We start from the raw sequence: 24,337 nt of genomic DNA, 5'->3' as shown, positions 1-24,337 counted from the left end.
CTTAGATTTTCCCGTAGGGAGAGAATTGAAGAGAGACAAAGATGGACAGTTGAGTGTGAAAAGGGGAGCAGCAATGTAGGACTGTAGAGGTTGTCTGCATAAGCTGTAAAAGACTGCATTGAATTTCGGCCACCCACTCATGCACCTTGTTATCCTAAATGAGTAGGGAATCTGCAGGTGTGTGATGCTGGAAGATGGATGAAGGTACAATTTGGATCATTTAAAAGCCTGCTTTGCATCAACAAGTATTCCAGCTGGTGTTTTAAAGAGTTAAGCTAAGACAGACAATGGAGGTGGCTACACTACCCAAGTTCTTGGATTCCCCAACCTGATTGCTACATTTTGCTGGCTACTTCTATTTCTTGCATGCATACTTTCCACTCTTGTAGGACCCACTTGTATATTCCCCATATAAGATGATGCTGTAATATGACCATAAAATTGCTTTATTGATAATAGAATGATCAATTTTGAACAAAAATCTGAATTAAACTAAAACAGAAAACAAAAAATTTGAAATTTGAAGGAATTGAGTTTGAAAAAACAAAGAAGATCATACAAAGTCCAAAGGAGATGATTTTAATTATCTTGTCATTATGAAAACAATGCTATAATGGTTGACACCACAGCACTTTCCAATTATTATCATTTACTGTATTATTCCATTGTACATTAATATTAACTTGAAATTAACCCTTTTCGTATAAATCATAAAATTATACGTAAATATTTAATTAAATATAAAGATACTATTAAACAATTTTAAATTAAGAATAATATAAATTTAATCATATAATAACATAATATGTTGAGTTATTACTCATGTTCAGATCCATTTCTCACACACCTAATTAACTTTATAAAGTGAAAATCAATTCCTAAACAAAATGATTTACACTGCATCAAAACCAATAAAATCAACCTTCTTTACAGATCCCTCAAACCATCTAGGGTTTACTTTTTGCATGGAATATTCATCATCATCTAGATTACTTTATTTTATATTAGTTTGGTGTGATAGACATTTTCTGTAATGATTTCAATTTTCAAGGAAGCATAAAATAATCTGTAGTATGTAAAACCTTGTACTGCACTAACTTGAATCAAATCATGGCTGGACCAGAGACGAACCAAAAACCTTGAATTTTTATATATCCGAAACTACTGTATTCATTTTCATTTCTATGTATTTTCATAGCATGGTAATTTATAAGCTGCAAATCATAATTGGTTTTAGCAGTTGAATCCTGGTAATGGAACACTTTTCCAGCTGACATATCTGAACAGTATTCATAATTCATCCATCAAAAGAAATAATTATACAATTACAGATTAGTGCAGAGAAACTAGAAAAGAAAAGCAGATGAAAAATGAAAATAAAAATATGTATTTCCAATATATATAAAGATAATGGATATATACATTATCCAGCAGCAGTGCGAAGAATCGAAAAGAAAAGTTAGAGCAATATTTGTATTGTACTTTAACCTGCAGCAGCTTCAACTTTGTCTCTCAGTTAAATTAGCAGCAAGAAAATCCCTGCAGCCAAAGAAGAAAAGCATTAACAAACAAAAAGATTGAATAAATCCCAATTTGGAAAAATGAAAATAGTTAATAGTATTAATTACCATTTTGAAACAAGCTTTATGTCTTCTTTTTGTACGAGGATCCATAACATTTCTAAGCTTTGCAAACATTTCTTGTTCAGTGAATATTCTTCCTGGGGAACTCACGAATGCGCTTCTTCTAATAGGAGGAGACCACAACCCGCTTTTCTCATAATCGAAGTCAAATTCATAAGCGTCAAAGAACTTCTGGAGGAGTCGGTCAGATACAGACTTTGAAACCAGTTGAATCTTAGAAGAGTCGGGCTGTGAAGGCGAAGAAGATGAAGAGATTTCAGAGTTTGGCATTGACTCAAAATCAGGACGGAACAAGAAGATAATGATATACTGGAATTGGGAAGGCAAGGCTTTTATTTACAGAGAGAAAATGTGAGAGATTAGTGGATCAATTGCGATAAAGACGTGTATGGCTGTATGCAATCATGGAGAAAGAGAGAGAAAGAGAGAGAGAGAGAGATCGTGGGTAGCATAACTAATGGCTGGCTTCTTTTACTTGGTGTTTTGAATTTCAGGTGATATGCTAAGTTTAGATTTCAGAGGAATTGAATTTGAACCTCCCAAAGTTTTTGGCTAGCCACTCCTCCTACTTTAAATTGCGTGTCTTTTCAGACCAATATTAAGAAATTTTACCCATGTTCAAAGTATCGTAAATATATGTATGCCTATCACTAGGCCAACCCACTATATCCCGCGCAAGCTTGGTTGAAAGGGCAAATTTTCATCTTAAGTTTTCAAAAGAAATGACCTCACCCGTAATCTATGCAAATTTTTTCAAAGAAGAATCCATTCAAACTAAATCACTATTTTTGGGATCAAACGGATCATATTGAGGAATATAAACTCTGAATTCAGGAATCAACTTCACAATTATTAAATCAAATAAATTAAAAGTTTAATTTTTATATATTCTTATAAGAGATTTAAATTTATACTATCCCATATATAATTTTTTTTTTATCACTTATTAATAATCACTCATCATCTATTATTATTTGTGAATTCCCATCAACAAAAAGATAAGAAAGACTTCTGCCATATATTTTTCATTTTTCTCTTATTTCTATTTTCTGTTTTCTCCTTTATTTTTTTATTTTCTACAATTTTGATCCATTGACTTAGGCAGAATCTTCCATCTAACCTCGTGGGACAGATCCAGAATCAAAACCTCTATACATTCTGTATAGTATTCTATCAATATATCTATCATCAATGATTGATTTGGATTATATTAACCATTAAAAGCTTTACGTCTGTCGAAGAACGATCTGTTCATATCTAAGACTGTATTAAGTATCAATCAATAGTCAAAAAAATAGGAATTTGATTCCACAGGCTTGTTAATATCATCAAAATTATTGGTGATGATATAAGTATTATTATCGAGTTGACCCACATGGTGGGGAACTGTAGAGCTTAACCAAATTTTGATAATGGTGGCCAGCGTTGGCAGATTCTGCACTTACATGGAAGAATCAAAGGTGTTATAACTTGTCTCCATTTGCTCCGATGCATTTTCCCTCATGCACAAATCAGAAATCCAGCCTTTTTTTACCTCACCATGCGCAACTTGTTTTTAGGGAAGGACCTGCCCTTGTTCAGGCTGGGGACATCACCAAGTACCCAACTCAAAAGGAAGAAAGGAAAATGGCCAAATGGGCCTGGATAGTTTCATTCCTTGGCCTTGATAATTTGATGTAGGTTGGTCTGAATTTTGAAGGATCTGCTCTAGTTTTGATGACTTAGGATGATGTTTACGGCAAATTAAAAAGCAGATATCTTCTGCACAAAGGTTCCCATACCTAACTTTACCAGAATTTCTTGGATGAACCAGCACTGTCACTAAGGGAGACTAGAAAAAATGAGAGGAATAGTGTCTAGTTACAGAGATTGTGGCCACCAGCTAGCTTCCACATCCACATTGACGACTAGAAAAAAGGAAAAGAAAATATTATTATCAAGTACAGTTATCCAAGAGTTGAATCGATCAATCAATAGCAGTTCCCACTGGCCCGACCTTTACCATCTTTTTTTATGTCAATTAGATTAGACGTTTGTAAAGGGGAATGGCTCTTATATTCAGTTTGCCAAATCAAATGCAGACTCGAAAATGCAGAACATTTTGAATCAGATTGGGAGGGCGACGACTGAAAGTCTTAAACCCAAGAGAACAGGGAGAAATGTTGGGCTATGAGTCGGACTTTGCATAGGTTTTAAAGGGAGGCTCAAATATTGCTTGTGCTCTGGGCTTGGGCCAGAGTTTAAAAAAACACTTCTTCGTTGTCCATAATCACCCCAGCTAAATTGTCGATTAAAATCACTAATAAGAAGTTTTTAAACCCATGCGTATTAAATTTAAAAAATTTAAAATTTATTTTATTAAATAATTATTATTAAATTTTTTTATTAAAAATAAGAATAAAATTTATTATTTTTTTATAAGTTTTAAAATTAACAGTTTTATCTTTGTTCGAAGTTTTCTAACTTTAAAAAATTATATTCGTCTTTTCTAAATTTAGGATTTTTTTTAACTTGTCTAACTACCATCTCTAATTTGACAATCTTCTCTCTCTTTCTTAAACTATTGGTTGACATACGGAAAAAGATTTGGAGATCGCGACGATTAGAGATCTCTTCTCTGACAAAATAATCGTCTCTTTGTTAATGTCTCAAAATTTGTTTTCGTGTATTGGTCAATTGTTTAAAATGAAGAGAAGAAGTTGTCATCATTAGAGATGGTGATCGGAGAAGTGGGAAAAAAAACTTAAAATTAAAAAAAAAAATATAATTTTTTAAAGTTAAAAAACTTTAAGTAAAAATAAAATTATTAATTTTTAAATTTTATGAGAAAACAGTATAATAAATTTTATATTTTTTAAAATTATTAATAAAATAATAATTTTATTTCTTTTATTAATAAATAATTTTAATAATAATTGATTTATGAGTAAACTTGGAATCTTTTAAACTCTGAAGTATAAGTTTGGAAATATGTCAAAACTTCAAATAGAAATAATCCTCGGGCCTCGTAAATACTCTAATAAATGAAAATGTGGATTATCAGAGAAAATTCTCAATGCCAGCCGAAAAAGGCGTTCTCTAATATTGATTGGGTTTGGAGTCCAGCTGAGCAGACCAGACCAGACGAGACCGGTAAGTCTCTAACATCAGACAAGTCTTTGTGAACTGTCAAAAAATAAATCAATATATAAATAAATAAATCAGAAAACGCTTTTTTCTTTGGCAGACGGATCTCACTTAACAACTCGCAGCCAACTGTATCTTTGTTATTGTACTGTTGTTATACAAGCACTTCTTCTTGTTCATCTATGGCTGGCTTCAGAGCTGAAGATGACTATGATTACCTTTTCAAGGTAGTGTTGATTGGTGACTCTGGTGTTGGCAAGTCTAATCTGCTTTCAAGGTTCACTAGGAACGAGTTTAGTCTCGAGTCTAAGTCCACCATAGGTGTTGAGTTCGCTACTCGTAGTTTGAATGTTGATGGCAAGGTCATCAAGGCTCAGATTTGGGATACTGCTGGCCAAGAAAGGTTAGATTTTTACATGTTTTTTCACTCTAATTTTGCTTTTTTCTGATATGGGTATCCTCTGTCCTTTTAAATTATTATAGTTTAGTTTTTTTACTAGGTGCGTGATCTCAATTTGACAGGGAGGATGTGTATTGTTGGATATTTTGGGTTTTCGTTGGTTTAGTTTTTTATGATCTGGGTAGTTCATGTTATTTGTTTTAAAAATTTGGTCTTTTGCCCAGTTCAGATAGCAGTCATATGGATAGAAATTGAAAATTATAATTTTGAAGATTTGAGGTAATGTGGTGCTGGCATCCAAACGCTCGAGTTAGATGTAAAGTTCGGGGTAATAGTGGTGCTTTTGCTTTTCGTTGATCTGAAAGGTCCAGGTTTTGTTGCAGTTAAATTGTGATCTTTAGTTAGAGTTTTTGTGATCTTCCGAGGTTTGGGCAGCTGAGGGTCAAATATTTTGGGTTGACTGGATTGGTTGCTTGATCTCTGCTGTATGCTGTATTATTATCGTGATCAGGGTAATTTTTAAGTTCTTATTAGACATGGATATGTTTGTGCAGAAGCTGTTTTGAATTTGTTACACTCTATGTGCCTCAGTGCAGAATCTGATTTATGTGATACTCGTTACAAGCTTGAGTCATATATTGCACCCTTGCATATTTTTGTGGTCAGTAGTTCATGTAAGTAGATTTATGTACTAGGTATCTATAACTTTGATGTTGTAAGTCACAATACCCAATGATTGATGCTCAATTCAAGTTCATGTCCTTCTGTTGATGGTGATATGTCAAATTGGCCTCTTGGCTTGATTCTGTGAAATTAGATTCTTGGTGTTTGGAGTTTCTCTCTGTATGTATAGTTTTTTGTATTGTCTTCATTTTTGCATTATGTTTGTTGCACATATCCACAAAAGGTTGATTATTTTGGCATGGGAAAGAGAATGGATATTCACACTGAATACTCTTGATGTATTCAGTTAAGTGCTTGGTGTGACTTGATTAAAACTGGATTGCAAGAATTAAATGTGAGATTCATCATTATTAGAGAACCATCATTTTTACATGGAGGATCGGTAGAGAAGACTTAAATCTTCTGTTGTTTTAGCCTTTAGTTTTCAATTCGTCATCGTTAATGCCTCTCTTTGCTGAAAAAGTAAATTGAATTTAAGGATGAGAAGAATGGTTTCAGATTGAGAATTTTAGTATTATAGAGTGAATGAAAGAGTTTCAATTAACTGAACTTTGTTTTCCTTGATGGCAAATTCCATTTTTACCACGGAACTCTGGTTATGTCCAAAGAACATTTATTTTTCATTTAAAATCAAATCAGAAACTTTACCTTCTCTACTTGGCTTGTTTCAAGAATTTTTATTGGAAATGGTTTAGGAACTTGGAGGCTTGAGTTTCTCCCTCAAATTCTGCTCACATATTATTCACTTTCTCAAAATTTCAGCTGAGAGTTATTCCTGGTCCCATTTTTAACCCCATTAAGCATTCTGTGATTGCAATCACTATAAACACACCACCCCTACTTATCTATAGATTGTATCGTGACTTTCTGCACTGCTGCAACCCATGTTTTGATTTCAGTGACCACCATAACCTCCCTAAAAATTGTGGATCTGTTTCACTTCCAATTCAACTTCTATTTCTCAATTGAGTATCATATGACTGGTGCTACACCCACAACTGTAAGACAATTCTGCATCAATGCCATCACCATACTGATTATAGCACACTAAATTTTATACCTCAATCAACCACGTTTTAGACCATCACCAGGAACATTTTTTCCCTTCATCCCCTTCTATTAGCTTCTCTATCACCATTCCTAAAACATTTTCTAGAGCAAATTAATTTACTTGGAAATGAGAAGAGTTGGTGGCATGTAAATCCATTATTTATTATTTGGAGTACTTGGAGGAAAAGAAGATGACATTCTTTACGAATTTCTTTGTCTGGACATTAGGTTCTACATCCTTTGTAACTTGTGGTCCCTTTTCACTTTTTCAATTTTCCTGGAATTGCTGGACTACTAATTAGTAAACCTTGATTTTTCATTTTAAATAATTACATTTTTATTTTTGGAGTTTCACTTGTATGCATATTATGTTATTAGTTTTTGTAACTGATTGATGCTTTAAATTTACAGACAAAAGGCATGTTAGCTAAAGGCAATTGAAGGAACTTCCACTATTATGAGTTTTGTAATCTAATAATCTTGTCTCCAACCAATGTAAATGCTTTTGGTTAGTTGACTGGTATTTCAAGTGTTGGTACTAATCATGTGCAGTTGTTTCTATGTGAACTGACAGGAATTGTTATCTAGATGGAAAGAGCTGACATTTAATGGGGATCACAGATTAGGTGCAATTGGCTATCATTGATTTATGTGTATTGAATTATATTGGATGTCAAAGAGACAATATCTCCATTTTGGTATCGAGTTGGGCTCAATAAGTTAGCCACTATCAATGCTGTGGTTAAGAAATTAATAATGGTATTCTAAATAGTATTTTTATTCATGAATGATGAGAAGATTGGGTTTGATATAAGGTCGACATATAGGTTGGTTGGTTAATGATACCCATTTGGGTTTACAAATTTATTCTTGCTTATAAATGAAGTTCTTTGTTTTTGTTGTTATGTTTACCTTGGTCTGACTTTGTTGAGTTTTGAAGTCAATGTCTTCACTTTCAATCTGTGTCGTGTGAACTCATCTCTTTGACTTCACAGGTACCGTGCTATAACTAGTGCTTACTACCGAGGTGCTGTTGGTGCCCTTCTGGTGTATGATGTCACTCGACACTCCACTTTTGAAAATGTAGAAAGGTGGTTAAGGGAATTGAGAGATCACACAGATCCCAACATTGTGGTCATGCTTATTGGTAACAAATCAGATCTTCGCCATCTTGTTGCTGTCTCAACCGAGGATGGAAAATCTTTTGCTGAAAATGAATCTCTCTTCTTTATGGAAACTTCTGCCCTTGAGGCTACTAATGTGGACAATGCATTTGCTGAAGTGCTGACTCAAATCTACCGTATTGTGAGCAAGAAGGCTATGGAGACTGGTGATGATGGTGCTGCATCTGTTGTACCCACTAAAGGTGAGAAAATTGATGTGAGTAAAGATGTTTCTGCTGTTAAGAAAGGTGGCTGCTGCTCAAGCTAGGGTTTTGAATTATTTTGAATGGATTTGGCTCCTTTGTCTGGCCGCATCTGTTCTCTCCACAACTTTATTGTGTAAAATTTTCGAAAAATAGCCAACAGTAAGAGATAAGGCATGGATTATTTTTTCCTTCATATTCACAAATTTTTTCCCGATGATTGTTGTTTTTGGCTAAGAGCTTAAGTAGGAGAAGCAAATTATAGTTGCTTTTGGTTAGATATTGAGTGGAGATTAAAAAAGTTGCAGTAAGAAATTGTTGATCTAGACTCAGATTCTGATTCACTCATGTCATTTAGATCTTTTTAGTAAGTTATTTGTTATGTCACTTGTGAACTTAAGCAGAGTGCGACTTCTGAACTGTGCAATGTGTGTTAAAATGTGAATGGTGTTTGGTTTGACGGGCTGCAAGGGTTTTAAGAACCAGTTGAGTTCTAATGTTTATACTATAAGGATCATGTTTATCTTGATACTTATCACATGTTAGTTTATTGGGTATTCTATTTTTGTCATGAACATGATTGAGTATTGCAGATTACTGACTTTGTTACTTGATGCCCAAACCAGAATATGTGAATATCGAAGTACTGTTCAGTGTTCTCGGCAGACTCAAACATCATTCATCATACATAGATTTTAAGTATGCATATTTGTAATGTTTAATAAGAAGACATAAGCATCATGTTTGCCTTGACGGGTCATTTTGAACATGTTTCCTTTCCTTTCTTTCGAAAATGGTATCCATTTGTCTCATCAACTTGGAATCTCTGTAATATATGCTCAAAATGACATAAATTTTACCAGAGCAAGATGAGTTCTCTTTCTGTTTTAGTGGGCATATGCAGACTTAAAGAGTTTTGTTTGACCAAGCATTGTGGATATTTCTGAAGCTGACTGGGAATTGACAGTTGCTCATTTAAGTTCCATATCTTCTTCAAACTACCCATGGGGGCGTCATAAATTTTCCCACTAGCAGCTAGCTATATGGCAGTAATCTTGATTTAGAACTTTCTAGTATATCCCTATACAATAATGGATAAGGAAGAAGACAATCAAACTTCTCTTTTAACTATGAATATAATAAGAAAACTTCAACTTTAATATCTGCTGCTGCAACCACCCCTTGGATTTTAATTGAATAAATCTCACATTAAATGAAAACTGAGGTGTGAGCTGCTGTAGTCATCAACTAAAAGTCAAAGTTCTGGATCGATTAGACTTGAGGTTGGCCAATCATATGAGCCACATCCTATCTATCACGCACTTTTGGAAATCTTATACAGAGATGGTAAATTTGTATAGACAGAGAACTGGTTCAAAATTTGAAGACTGAAATTTCAACAAAATAATATCTTGACACTCTTGAACGATTTTTAGTTCTCGCAGATAAAATGTTAACAGTGATCTGCTTCACCATCCACCTTGGTATTTCTGGAATTGTAATCTGGAAGCTGACAAAAATTATCGAGTCCGGACGCCCGCCAAACCCAACTCATCCCATTTTCCAGGATCTTTCTGAAATGCAGACGATTCAGAAATTTGACAAGAAAAAGGACGGCTATGTTGCAAAGTACAAGAACACCACGACATAATTTGGAATCGGAGGCTTTATTTTTATTCATTTACTACACTGAAATCAAGGCGGAGAAATGTGTTTGATAAATAAAAATAACTTTAAAATTATAAAATCAAGAAAAAAAAATAGTTTTTTGATTTTTTTTTCTGCTATCTTGTAGTGTACGGTACGCACACCTTTGAATCATTTACCAGCGGACGCGTGTCAGCAGATCTGGACCTCCGGTCCGACATTTCTATGACGAAACACCGAGGAACACTCCGGTAACTCGCCAAGATCGGCGAACAGCGACTCATCCTCTTCTCTCATAGGGAAAAACATTGCCACGTCGGACGAATCGCCGACAGTCCTCTCTGTAAAAATCGGACTCTCTAAAACGGTGGACGTGGTGGTTTCCATCTCGCTAAACCACGTGAATTCATCGGCGCTGGCGGATATAAGAGCGTGATCATCAGCGAGATCCGAGAACTTGTCCTCGGCTTCACGCTCTGGTTCCGGATCGGGCTGAGGCTCCGGTTTGGCGTGCTTGGAATTGGAGTGGTGGCTTCTAGAAAGTAACGGCCAAGGGTGGTTGTGGTCGCAAGAGTAGGTGATGAGTAGCATGCTGGGATCCACACTGCTTCTCTCTACTTGCTTTCTTGCCGGACAGCCTTTCGAGCTACTACATCTATAGTATCCTCTGAAATTTTAAACAAATAAAAATTACAACTTTGGTCAATTGTACAAGATTTTAACTTGAAGTTGAAGATACTGACCTGGGATAAGGGGAGCCTTTGATGGGTTTCTGGCCATACTTCCTCCATGCCCAGGAATCAGACGGCGGAGCGCCGTCACCTTTGAGCTTTGAACCTTCAACGTCCTTGATCGGTACTGATACAACTCTCTTTTGCATGGCTCGCCTGCTGAATCAAACGACAAATTCTATTGATATTACTGATACTCCTTAAGCTGAATACATACATGTATATATATATATATATAGAGAGAGAGAGAGAGAGAGAGAGAGAAAGAGAGAGAGAGAGAGAGTTAGAGAGTTAACCTTTTCTTGGAAGAGAGAGCAGATGGGGTCTTCATGTCGTTGAACGAAGAAGAAGGAGGAGATTCGGAGCCACACTCTGGTGTATTATCTTCCTCCTGTTCACCGACAAAGCGATTGTTGGAGATGAACCTCGATTGCATGATCAATAAAAAGTAGTGTTGATAAAAACCTTGAGTTTGTTTTTTATCTTAAAAACTGAAAAAGAGAGAGGAAGAAGAAGAAGAAGGAGGAGAGATTGAGGAAGATGATGAAGGGAGGAAGGAGGGTGTTTAAAAATAAGGCATCATGTTGACAGATGGGTTAAATTGAGGGATTAGTTTATGAAGGACGTGCAAGAAAATCTGATAAATAATCAACTTGATTGATTTCCATTTCCCACTTTTCTAAATTTTGTTTACTTCCCAATCCAACTACTTAATAATTCCATCATGCCACCCTCACATTCCAGTATTCTAATCACTCTTTTTCAAATTTTTAATTTTCTTTAATATTTAAGTTTGGAGTTGCCTTTATTTATTAAATTTCCCATCTTTTTTACTTTATAATTTAGAATACAACAAACTTGTGTTAAAAAAAGAAAGAAATTCTAGGTTTTGTCAATAGTCTCTATGTTTCCTTTTGGGGTTTTTCTTTTTTCTTTTTTCAAATAAATTTACCATTAGTTTATGGTATAGTTGTGTTAATTAAGATGCAAATGTTACATGATTCAAAATTTTATATATTTGTCCCAACATTCCAAAGTGCATAATAATGGTAAAATAAATTGGTGAATTAAATAAGATGCAAAATATTGAATAATGGATGATGACTAACGGGTACTAATTATGAGGCGTCATTATTTGATTCAATGAAATTATGTGTACCCAATATTGAATATTTAATTGAGATTCAGTCAGAATTATATAATGATAGATTATCTATATATTCAATTAAGTATACAAAATGAGTCCCTATAACATTGCTCTATATATGATTTAATAATTTAATTGTTTATTTTATTTTCATTTTAAACTTGCTTAATTATTTAATGACATGTCAATACGATAATGTCTATCTGTTAGTGCAATAGGTATTACTTTGAAGGGCCGTTTGGTTTTCAATTAATAAAAATTACTTTGATAATTTATCTTTTATTACTTACATTATTATGTTTGGTTTATCAGTAATAAAATATTACAATAATCTTTTATCACTAATGTTAATATGATAGGTAATAAATATGATAATCTGATTACCATCTACACATTAGGTATTACCAAGGTAATCTTAATTTTATTATAATTATATTTTATTTATTAATTTTTTAGAATAAAAATAACTACATTTTCAACTAATACGACAAGTAATATAAAAATATTTTAAAATAATTATATTCAAGGGTATTTAAGTAAAAAAAATTACCAGTATTCTTTATTACCTTTAACCAAACACAATAATTATTTATATCTATCAAATTTTTTTAAAAATAATAATTATTTATACTCCATAATCTTTAAAGTAATATATCTTTGAGGTAATATTTAAATTTTGATAATAAAATATTACTCAAATCAAACACCCTGTAAAATATTATACGATCTAAGATGGGGATTAGGAGTTGTTAAACCAAAACCAATTTTGGCTTTTTATACAATAAATTTAGGTACAAGTCGGATACAAAATGACAATGAAATGGATATCATAATTTTGGAGAGCCCTTATAGACTGTCTCTATTAATCTAAGCCAAATAAAAAATAATAAGCTTGACTGATTCTTCTATGAGCACATCGAAAACCCAATTATAATCTTCTTACTCATCTTTTACTCTGTCTTGGGTTCCATTTTATCTAAATTTTTTACCACCAATTAAAAGTCCAGTGGATTCTAATAAATGAATTGTGAGAAATTTTTTTGAAGAGGGTTTGTCTAGAATTGATGTGCTTTGTTTTGTCATTGTGAGACTCGATCTTTTACTTGATTAAATTTTAATTTGTGTCCAAATCAACCGGCAATCAGCAACCCTAAACAAATTTTATCATGGAAATTTCATAGAATCGTCACTGTACATTATAGATAAGACTGAGGTTCAAGATCAATAAAAAGGTTATTAAAAAATATGCACGATATTTTAACTTGATAAAATAATAAAGAAGAATGGTTAGGTTTACCAATTCTACGATATCATCAACCATTATTGGTTAATGGGATTATAATATGCTGTCATAGTACCGTTAGATATATGATAATGTGATTAAAAAAAGAAGGCAAAGAACTTATTCCCACTCAAGATTATTGCCTTTCCAAGTTCTTACCTTTTAATTTTAAAAAAGCCCTTTTATCTACTTATAAATTGTTAAGTTTGTTAGTTTTTAAAGTAAAATTATTATTTTATTTATAATATTAAAAATAAATTAAATTTTTATCTTATTTCCTATCTAAACCCTAAAAAGTAATAATTTTTCCCTAACTCAAGTTTAAAAGAACAACATTTCCCCATTTGAGTTTACTCTTCAATCTTTGGTGTAATTGTTGACAGCCTCTCTCCCTCTCATCGGTGTCGATCCAAGCTAAGAAGATGAAGCTCTTCGTCTTCTTAGACGAAAACAAGCTTCTTCCTCATTTCTTGGCTTGGAACAACACTAGTCAAAGAGAGTGATGAGGGGTGAGAAACCGTCAAAGGGAGATGAATCATTGTGAAGGAGAGGTTGTTAATAATGATATCACAGATTGAAAAATAAACCTTTGGAAGAGAAATGTTTTTTTTTTTTTAACTTGAGTTGAGATAAAAATTGTTATTTTTAGAGGGAAAATAAAATAAAATTTTAAAATAATAAATTTAATTAATTTTAATAATTTATAAATAAGTAAGGGAGTTTTTCAAAACCAAAAATTGAAAATTTGAAATAACATCATTATTACGTTGTGAATAAGCCCTTCGACCAAAAAAGGAAATTAATAATAATTCAATCCATCTCGTTTAGAGGATCCTTAATCTCAGAAACCTAGAGTGATAAGACAAAAGAGACAAAATAATGCTTTAGCTGGCCATCAATGGCGGATGCATTGAACTGCTAATCAATCATGAACAAAACGTTTCAACTTCCCATTTAAATATTAAATTAAAGAGAGAGAATTTAAAAAAATTGATTAAACAAAATGAAGGAATCTGTAAATTAATCGGATGCCATCAACAGAATTCATGATAAACCCTAAAAATCATTACATTAGAATCCAGAATTCTTGAAATTGGCATTTTTCAAGATGAAAAAGTATTTGTAAATGCAACTGACTAAGTCAGTCATTGATCTTTCTATCTCTCTATAGTGGGAAAACGATTGAAATAGCCAGCTGGGCAAATCTTATTCCAGCATAAAAAAATTGAGTTTTCTAGGGTTCATTGATGCGTGAAGCAATGTGAATAATTTATATTTAAACTTTTCTTCAACTGGGGAGGATTTTCTATTATTCAGATTAGTCATGAATGACTTCAAACAAATAATGAAAACAATTTGTCTGACTTTTCCTTCAACTGCGGCATCTTTAATGCTTTCTCTTATAAAATTTCAAGGAACAGAAGCTTCCTCATTGCTTCTTCTTTAACAATTGAATTTAATCTCTTGGAAAATGCATGCTTTTCTTTTCCTATACGACATAAACCTACTTTTATTTATTTTTTTTAAACTTAGTTTAGTTTTGATAATTCGTTGAACATTATCTGATTTGACCTAAATTTCGATCCTAGCACCCAATGGAATGTAGTTCACATGCTGTCCCGATCCGTGTAATTTGGGATTTGAAACTGCACCAATTAATCCTATGGGCGAGCTCCTTGCATTTAGAATTATAATTAAATTGCTATGATGTCAAATCCTTCGAGGAATTCTTTACCATTTTCAAAACAATAATTATGAGGGTTTCGATTTTTTATTAATTTGGTTGTTTTGGGCAATGTATTTAAAATCGAATCAACTATCAAATCGATTATTTTACTAATTCATGGTTTGATTAGAATTGACCGATTTAATTTATTATTAAATTATAATAAATTTTTTAAATAATATCAGAGTAACCAATAAATTTTACTTAAAAATTTATAAAAAAAAATCAATCAAGATATCCAGATCTATAATGATTAAAACATATCATTTCTAAGGATTGATAATTATTTACTTGATTTTAATAAAACAATTAGATAAAAAAATGTCTTAATCTCATGATACAGAAAAAAACATAATTCTGTAAATCATTGTTTATATAAGATATTTTAAAGGATATAAGATGTCCTTTTTTTTTCATTTTATTATTGAACTTTAATTTTTCTTACAAATCTTTAAAAATTTATTCAGTTTAATATAAAATAATCAAATTACTAAAAAATAATTAAAATTTTTAAAAAAACCTAAATTTTGGTCAAACCTGATTATGTTGATTTTGACAGGGTTTAACCGAGTCAACAAATAAACCCTTTTTTAATGTTAAATAGACTGGACTTGGAGACAATTCCCAGTTCAATGGGTTGAATCGACCGCTCCAATTTGGTCCTATTTTCAAAATAATGGTCGTGGGTAATTCTGGTGCAACAAACTATCAATAAAACTATGTATTCTCATCTCACATTTGAATACATAAATAAGTACACATATAATATCATTATATAATGGGTGATTTTGAATTAATAATAAAATAATAACCAATCACATGATGACAAATTATGTGTGTACTAATTTATGTGTACAAAAATGTATACACATAATATTGCTCATAAACTATATGCACCTAGTTTTGAGTATACAATTGGGTATACAGACAATACGTAATTATTTGAGATTTGGTGATTTCAAATTAAAAATAAAATAATACTCAATCATATAATAACCTATTATCTGAATATTTAATCCGTATTTAAAACTTGTTGCAAGTAGCATTGGTCATTTTGGCGATGTATCTTTTTACAATAAAATCATATTCACAAATAATAACACGTTATAATATGAATAATAATTTTAAATTATAAATAAACTAATATTTAAATATATAATAATATATTATCGTTTGTATATAAATTTATTTTAATTTAGAACAAACAGCATCGAAAGTCAGCCATTGGATACATAGAATCCTCAATGAAAAGATTTTTCTTTAATTGCTAATCTTCGTTTATGATTGTCTAAAAAAATCAATCTTTTAAAAGAGATAATTTAGAAAATAAGACTCCAATTATCAGGCTAATTGAATGAATGAGTGGCATTTCATTTCCTCGCTTATTTGCTACATTTTTACTCGATGAAATCTAGAAACTTGAAAATTTTAACGTACGATGAATGGTGATAGATAAATAATTAATCATGCTTACTCTAGGATCAGACACTTGGCTTGTTAAAGACAATCAACATGATATTTAATGAGAAAATTAGTAAAAAACTGTAATTAATTTCTCAATATGACAATATGGGGAGTTACATCAGTGGATTAAACTAATAATAGACCGTCAAGATGATTAAGACATCTAATATAGACTTCAATTTATCTTTAAGAATTTTGCTTTCCGTGAATCTTGGTTAATTACCCAATCAATTTCCCACTCAATTTAATAATTTGATTTAATGGAACCGCTGAATGCTTAGTGATAAGATGCCTGCAGCACGGGTCAAGCGAATTTTCAGCCAATTGGAATTAGCTTTCGCTCTTGCAATGGTTTTAGGGAAGTTCCATTGACTTCCACATTAATGTCCCTACAGATGGATATTAATTAGTTTATTATAAAAATCATATACCCCTCTTTAAAATTATCTAATTTAACATATGACTGAATGATTTTAAATTAAAGATAAAATAATATTTAATCATATGATAACACATTATTTGAATATTTGATTGTATCAAAATTGAGCGAACATAACATTGTTCTTAATATGTTAAACAAATATGTTTTATAAAAGGTGATAAGTCAAATGTTACACTGATACCAGACGGTTTAAGAATGCCAAAGTTGAGCTTCAGCTGATTATATGGTCTGGATTGTGATGTTCATTCAACTATAGAATTGAGAAGTATTGATAGCATTCAATCGGAATTAATTAAACAGATTATCATGAAGACCTTTTTATAATCTCATTGAATGGCTGGAGAGGGATATTTTGTATAGAATACTAGGAACAAATTAGAAGTTATAAAGAAAGAAAGGGAAGAGAGGAGAAGAATTGGGGGAGAGAAGAGAAGAAATAAAAGAAGACAGAGAAAAGAGGAAAGAAAGCAGAAAGGGGAAATGGTCAGATACAATGCTATTAAAAGTTTCAAATCGAAGTTGTAGAGCCATGTAAGAGTTGTCAAAGGGTACAGCTAGAATAAATGAAAAAGCACGTATCGTATAGCTATCAGCTAGTAACATTTGGTATTGAAAAAGCACTGACTTTTCTCAAGTACAAATTCAGCACTGTTCACTCAAAACGCTTTCATTAATTCCAACAATTTCCATGGTCAAACTTGTGGAGCTATGTTAGACTTTTATGATGATATCCACATGGTAATACCAAATGTTTTGAATTTGAAAGGCTATCAAAGTGAAACTCTACCTAAACTTGTGGAAAATGACACCGTCTAGCTTAGTTAATTGGCATCCTTTCTCCAGTGAAATTATATACTACATGATTCTCTCTTTCTCTCGCTGTATTTCCTTTTTTTTTTTCTTCCGTTATTTCGTCTCTTTGAAATAGAGTAATATCTCTGCAGAAGCAGAAAGAGGATAAAATGAAAAGAATGCAATAAGTAAAATCAAATCAGGACAGTGCTGGTTTGGCTTACTTGGATATTCGTGCTCTTCTATACATTGTTTTGTCACAACAGTTTGATATTTTAACCTTTAGGCACTTAAGTAAACCCGTGTGTGTGGCAAAAAAGGAAAATTTTATGGCAGTTTGTATCAGTTAATTAATGACATAACAAGAATCCATATGAAATTTTTCTGAATACAATCTCATTTCTATTCGTTCATTCTCTTGCATTCAGAAATGGAAGAGAGAAATTTAGTACATGGTTCTAGGAAATGATGATGATGATGATGGCATCTTCATTATTAATTACAGAATTGACTACTTTGAGTCATTAACTAAACTAGGAATATCTTCCTTTTCAATAGCCTTAATAACAAGTTGAGTGAGTTCCCTGACATCCATAACCTGTTGGTTTTGTGCAACGGCGATTGCATCCATGGCATAAAAAGAGTTGCATGAGGTTTGAGTACTCTCTTCTGATTTCTCCCAGTTTGTGCAGACGAGTTGGTGAGAGTTCGCAGAATGTGAAGCTTTCTGCGCAATGCAATCTTCCTTTGTAGGTTGGACACCATGCATCTCTCTCTTTCCTTAATTTCACTTGCCTCTTTGAAGTTGTGGTAAGTAAGATTAGGTAAGAGTGACCTGGCTTTTATAGCCAGAATGGGAAATGGGGGAGTTTTCATTTGCGTAGATATTCATTGGGATCTTGGATTGTCAACTTAAAAAAGAGGAATTTTATAATTAATGAAAAAAAATTAAGAAATGAGAATGGTAAAAGAAGGCTATTTCCTATTGCTTAGGCATTCTAGAAAAACAATATGGTGGAAAGTGTGACCAGTGAGTCAGTGATGAGAGGGCTTAGAATTACAGAGAAAGAATTCGTATGCATGAAACAATTCAAATGAGTTCAGCCTGCCCTTCAGCCATGTACACCTACTTTTGAGTCCATTATTTTTCCTTGTAGCTCAAGGGGAAAAACTAAAGAAATATAGTTTTGTATTTTTGGAGCGTGAGATTCAAAGAGAAGAAGCCACATGTCGAGAAAAGATCAAATCAACATGGTTAAAGCATCATGAATTGGTATGAGTACATGTATGATTGATCGCACTAGGAATTTTAGAAAGTAGAAGGAATAAAGCTAGGGAAAGCCTTATCCCTACCAGGAAGGCATTGTTCCTTTGGATATACTACTTCTGCTGGCAAGAAGAGAGAGCATATAACATCTAGTTTCACCTAGAGCTAGCCTATATATACAAGGTGTTGCTATGCTATTTCTCAGCAGCTTAATTCAGGATTCAGTTGCATTACAGGCCAAACCTCCTTTGGCATGCGGCCATGGAAACACCATGCAATGCAAGTCGTCTTGTACAACTCCTGGTGTCCGCACTGCCAAAGGAGATTTGTCCTGCAATACTTCTGTAATTTCTTCCACAGACAAAGCACGCACCTGCAGAGTCCAATTCTTCAACTGAAACTTGCTATTGAGTAAGCAACAAAGTTTGTCAATATAACATGTATATATTATAACAAAGTATAGCATTATGGCATAAAACTCAACTATACATGCACTTATTTTTTAAGTTCTTTCCATTAATTTTTACAGTAGATATATTTCTCCCATTAATTTGTAAGTACACAGTACTATAGCTACATATTAGCAGTTTCTATTAGTTTGTCCATTTTGAATAACATCTGTACATGTCTCTACAGAAACTTCCAAGCCATTACTGATGACATCAAGAAGCTGTTCGATCGGACTCAACTCCTGTACTACCAATGACTAAAATCTCTGCACTACTTCTATTCAAACATCGATCGTACATTACATTTATTGGATTCAAGACAAATATCTTTTTTAATTATGAAATTAATTATATGTATGTTAAGATTTAATCGGGATTTACAAGAGAAAAATTGATAATCTCATTAATCATTTGTCATTACCAGTGTAATTTTATGTCAACGATCTTCCATACATCCAGATGTTTGTTTATTTGAATGAAACCCTTGTGGGTTATTTGTGATAAATATTGTCGATGTGTTTGCTCATTGAATTGATGGAATTGGGAAACACTTCAAAATCAATAACCTGATACATATCATATATGATATAATTTAATGTGTGTAAACCCTAATTTGATAAAATAGCAACATTTCCGGTGCCCCAAAACATAGTATCAAATGGCTCAAAAGGTTAAGCTAATTAATATGTATGATATTAATATATATCTGCCAAAGAAACTGTTTGAATATGATATGTATCATAAGGTAATCCTTTTAATTTATAGAATTTCTATTCGAGATATATCTCTTAGTAAATTCAAATTGTTTTGACAAGTAACCAGCCTCCAAACAATTCTTATTCGATACTTTGTGAGAAAAAAGTAAAGATAACGAGTAGACTCTTGCAGAGGAAAATATGACATATATTGTCCTCTCTCTCTCATCGAAATCGATAAACAGAAAGATATTCTTATCTTCACAACCACGATATTGTTGGTATTCACAATAATCTCACTTTTTTTTTTTTGTAACGAGAAACCAAACAGAAAAATATTCTTATCTTCATAGCCACGATATTATCGGTATTCATAATATTCTCACTTTTTTTTTAAAAGAGGAACCGAATAGAAAAATATTCTTATCTTTATAGCCACGATATTGTCAGTATTCACAATATTCTCTTTTTTTTTTAAATAACGAGAAATTTTACTCGAGCTAGATCACCACATTGGATCTTGGGTCTAGTGATTAACTTCACAACTATTAATCTATGTAAGTCAAGAGTTTGATCTTGATATGTCGTTAGAGGATATTTGAACTTATGTTTTTTTATGCATGCAGTCTCCTCCTCATTTGTCATTCAAGTTACCTCTTGGGGCTATAATAGTCTCTTTCTTGTTCAAACTAAAAGAGGAATATATCAATTGTAATCTCACTAGGATTCAAAATCCTAATTTTACTAGTTTTAATGTAATTTCTTTCTAGAGATACTATTAATACCAAAAGAGCTCTTTTATAATACACAACAATTAATAACTATATTATGGAAATAGGTATTCTAATCATCAGATTAAATCACATAAAAAATCTTGTATCTTATTTCTCTATTTTGACATCGTATTTAATTCTCTTAATACAATAGTGGAGACATAAAAATCTCAATCAGATTCAAATTGATTTTTTTCTTGGTAAATAAATGTATATATAAACAAAAACAATAAGTTCTCCAAAAAGAGGATTTGAAAACAACCTATGCTCATCCTTCCATACAGGAGGATAGCACAAAACCACAAATTAAGCTCAACCTAGGCCTACACAACCAAGGCTAAAATGATAAACAACTATTCCTCTCGAAAACTTATCAAAATTCCTACAATAATAGAGCTTAAAAATAGAGACAAAGTCAAAACAATCCCTCTACAAGAACTTGAGCAGACAAGCCTACTAATGCAAACTATACAAAATTATACCATTTATCCCAACAACAAAAAGGTAAGAGGGAACAAAAATACTCTACTTACCTTTTTGAGTTTTATATTGGGAAAAGGACTATTTCCCACCCAAGTTTTAATCCAATCTCAAACTCACACCAACGGGAGATAAAAAATTCAAACTCTCACTCATGACCAAATTTTTGTTCAAATTTTCAGTTAGAAAAATGGGTAAAATCACTATTTTACCTATAAACTTTAAAACTTTAAAATTTTAAAACTTTAAAATTTTTATCATTTCACCCCCTCCAAGTTTTAAAAACTAACACTTCAACCCATCCTCAAAGTTTAAAAAGTTTAGATTTCATCCCTAAGGTTTGTTTCCTTCTCCGGTTGATACTTTCCATTGATCTCCCATCTTTGGCTACAAAGGATGATGAAGGACGACCCTTCATCACCTAGATCTGGACAATGAAGTGTTATCTAGATCTGAAAGAACAGACGAAGGATGATGCTTCGTCGTCGAGATTGGATGATGCAATGAACGACGAAGGATGACGAAACATCGTCCTTTGTCTTCTATCTCTTCATCGCACGGTGTGACGAAAAGATGGAGATCTTTTCGTCACACCACCGTCGTCACACTAGGAGAAAGAGAAGGCCAGAGACGATATCAGAAGATGAAGTTGAAGAGTGCGAGTGAAACTGCTATTTTTGAAAGTTATGGGGGCAACTAAGTTTGAAAAATATGGAAACCCTAAGTTTGGGTGTGAAAATATTACTTTTCAAAGTTTGAAAACTTTAGGTAAGGGTGAAATGTTAGTTTCTAAAACATGGGGGGAGGGAGTAATAAACTTTATAACTTTTTAATATAAACAGTAAAATGACTATTTCACATTTCCCTTTAATAGAAAAAATTAACAAAAATTTGGTTATGGGTAGAAGTTTGAATTTTTTATCTCCCGTAAGTTTAAGTTTGAGATTGGGTTAAAACTTGGGTAGGAAATAGTCCTTTTCCCTTTTATATTTTTTGTTTGTTTTATGATTGATATAGACAATGTAAACAATTATTTAATTAATAAAATACTTGCTTCTTTTAGAATCTTGGGTGCATACTTGATATATATCATGATGTGATTAAATAATTTTAAATTAAAAATAAATAAAACATAATCACATGATACACACATAAATATATACTTATTTATATACTTAAAATGGTTGTATAGTATTACTATTTTCTTAAATAAAAAATGAATTTAACATTTACTGGTAAATTAAGTAGAGAAATAAATACTCTATATATAATATCAAGATTTCATGATTTAATAGTGTTGGGCTTTTACGAAAGTGCTATCAAACCTCTTTCACTTAAAAAACAAGGCCAAAGAACTATTTCTAATCTAAGTTTATATGTTATCTCAAAGTCACACCCACGAGATTTAAAAAACCCGAAGTTTCACTTATTGACCAACTACAGTTAAAGTTTTATGTTAGAAACAAAGGTAAAATTGTTATTTTACTAATATTAAAAAAATAAAAAAATTATTATATTTTTCTCTCATAAGTTTTAAAAACTAACATTTCACCCCTTATGAAGTTTTTTAACTTTGAAAAGTTATATTTTCTCCCCCAAACCCTTATAATTATTTTCTTCCTCTTCGGCCACTTTCTCTAGCGATTTGGAAAGAACGACGACAAAACCTCTTCATCGACGAAGAGATCTAGATCTCTTCATCGACGAAGAGATTCCATATCTCTTTGCCAATGAAGAAATTTGAGACAAAGAGATCTGGATCTCTTTCTCGACGAAGAGATCTGAAATCTCTTCACCCAAATATTATTAGATCTCTTCATCTCTGATGAAGAGATCCATTTTAGATTTATTTACATGCGTTAACCAATGGTTTAGGGTAAAAAAGGAAGATCGTTGGTCTCGGAGAGGTGAGGAAAAAATTTGGAAGGAAAATGTGATTTTTCAAAGTTAGAAAACTTTAGATAGAGGTGAAGTTGTTAGTTTTTAAAAGTTATGAAAGAAAATATAATTAATTTATATTTTTTAATATTATTAGTAAAATAATGATTTTACCCCTATCTTTAATAGAGAATTTTAATAGCAATTACGTCATAAGTGGGACTTCGGATTTTTTAAATTCTATAAATGTGATTTTAAAATCACATCTAAACTTAGATGGGAAATAGTCCTTTGGCCCAAAAACTAATATAAAATGTGAGAATCTCTCTTACGTTTGTAGACTTACACCCAATATAATTCTAATATTATTAATAAAATGATGATTTTATCCCTACCTCTAATAGAGAATTTGAACAGCAATTACGTTATGGATGGGACTTCTAATTTTTCAAACCTTATGAGTGTGATTTTAAAATCGCATCTAAACTTAGATGGAAAATAGTCCTTTAGCCCAAAAACTAATATAAAATGTGAGAATTTCTCTTACGTTTGTAGACTTACACCCAATATAATTTTGAACCAATGAGGGATAATAATCTTTTCCACACCCAACTTAATTCCCAACTAATACAGGATACTCAACTATCCTTCCCCATTGGTCAACATCAATTACAACAAACCCAATAACCTCCCTTCAACCAGGCCATCAGGGAAGTAAAGTGGCAAGAACCTCTTCCCTCAACCTGACCATCCAAGAAGTATAATCAAGCATTTGGTTGGAGATACCTTTCTATAGACGTTAAACCTTGAGCTCTAATATCTAGTGTTGAAAAATCACAGAAGTGTTATTGAAGTTCTCCCACTTAAAAGTGAAACTTTCCACCGCACTTATACAATGATATCCAACTTAATTCCCAGCTATGATAGGATACTCAACAAATCGTCTAATTATAACATAATTGAACCCAATTTAAATCCCATTCATAAACACCTATACTCATCAGGAAGAAATGTTTCCTGGAGTTCTACATGGCCTTAGCCTTTGGAACCCATATGAATTCAATTCACCCACAACGATTTTTAAATCTTGTGATCCATTCATCTTTTGCCCAAATTTCCTTAAATTAAGTGCATTGCTTTCACCTAGTGAATTTCTGAAACTTCCAATATACTTCAGTTACAGCATATTATGGAATATGCTTCTGTATATGCTATAGCACAATCCATACTTCGTTTTCACTTTATAATTGTCCTCTTCTTTCTATCTTTGTCTCTCTCTCCCACCTTCTCTCAGT

The 24,337-nt window shown here is 32.2% G+C and overlaps 3 protein-coding genes across 4 annotated transcripts; 1 reads left to right on the top strand and 2 right to left on the bottom strand.

Moving 5' to 3' along the window:
* Window positions 1–1,371: 1,371 nt before the first annotated feature.
* On the bottom strand, window positions 1,372–2,190 carry LOC123192855. Its single transcript, XM_044605525.1, has 2 exons — window positions 1,629–2,190; window positions 1,372–1,539 (listed from the first exon to the last, which is right to left on the bottom strand). Exons 1-2 carry the CDS (start codon window positions 1,911–1,913, stop codon window positions 1,522–1,524), a joined length of 303 nt encoding a protein of 100 aa, XP_044461460.1. The 5' UTR covers window positions 1,914–2,190; the 3' UTR covers window positions 1,372–1,521.
* Window positions 2,191–4,647: 2,457 nt separating this feature from the next.
* LOC123192854 (ras-related protein RABA1d-like) lies at window positions 4,648–8,798 on the top strand. Its single transcript, XM_044605524.1, has 3 exons — window positions 4,648–4,775; window positions 4,870–5,172; window positions 7,899–8,798. Exons 2-3 carry the CDS (start codon window positions 4,952–4,954, stop codon window positions 8,332–8,334), a joined length of 657 nt encoding a protein of 218 aa, XP_044461459.1. The 5' UTR covers window positions 4,648–4,775; window positions 4,870–4,951; the 3' UTR covers window positions 8,335–8,798.
* Window positions 8,799–9,917: 1,119 nt separating this feature from the next.
* LOC123192734 (probable WRKY transcription factor 65) lies at window positions 9,918–11,266 on the bottom strand. Of its 2 annotated transcripts, none has more exons than XM_044605379.1 (3): window positions 10,944–11,266; window positions 10,660–10,803; window positions 9,918–10,583 (listed from the first exon to the last, which is right to left on the bottom strand). In XM_044605379.1, the coding sequence occupies exons 1-3, from the start codon at window positions 11,081–11,083 to the stop codon at window positions 10,109–10,111; spliced, it is 759 nt and encodes a 252-aa protein (XP_044461314.1). In that variant the 5' UTR covers window positions 11,084–11,266; the 3' UTR covers window positions 9,918–10,108. The 2 variants fall into 2 exon arrangements, with proteins under 2 accessions (XP_044461314.1, XP_044461313.1); XM_044605378.1 differs by having other exon boundaries at window positions 10,660–10,806; window positions 10,944–11,261.
* Between the last annotated feature and the right edge of the window lie 13,071 nt (window positions 11,267–24,337).

Source organism: Mangifera indica, chromosome 12, assembly GCF_011075055.1.
Source record: "Mangifera indica cultivar Alphonso chromosome 12, CATAS_Mindica_2.1, whole genome shotgun sequence".
In the NCBI taxonomy this organism is placed as follows: domain Eukaryota; kingdom Viridiplantae; phylum Streptophyta; class Magnoliopsida; order Sapindales; family Anacardiaceae; genus Mangifera; species Mangifera indica.
The sequence above is the reverse complement of the archived record's forward strand: the minus strand, read 5'-3'. Positions and strand labels throughout refer to the sequence as shown.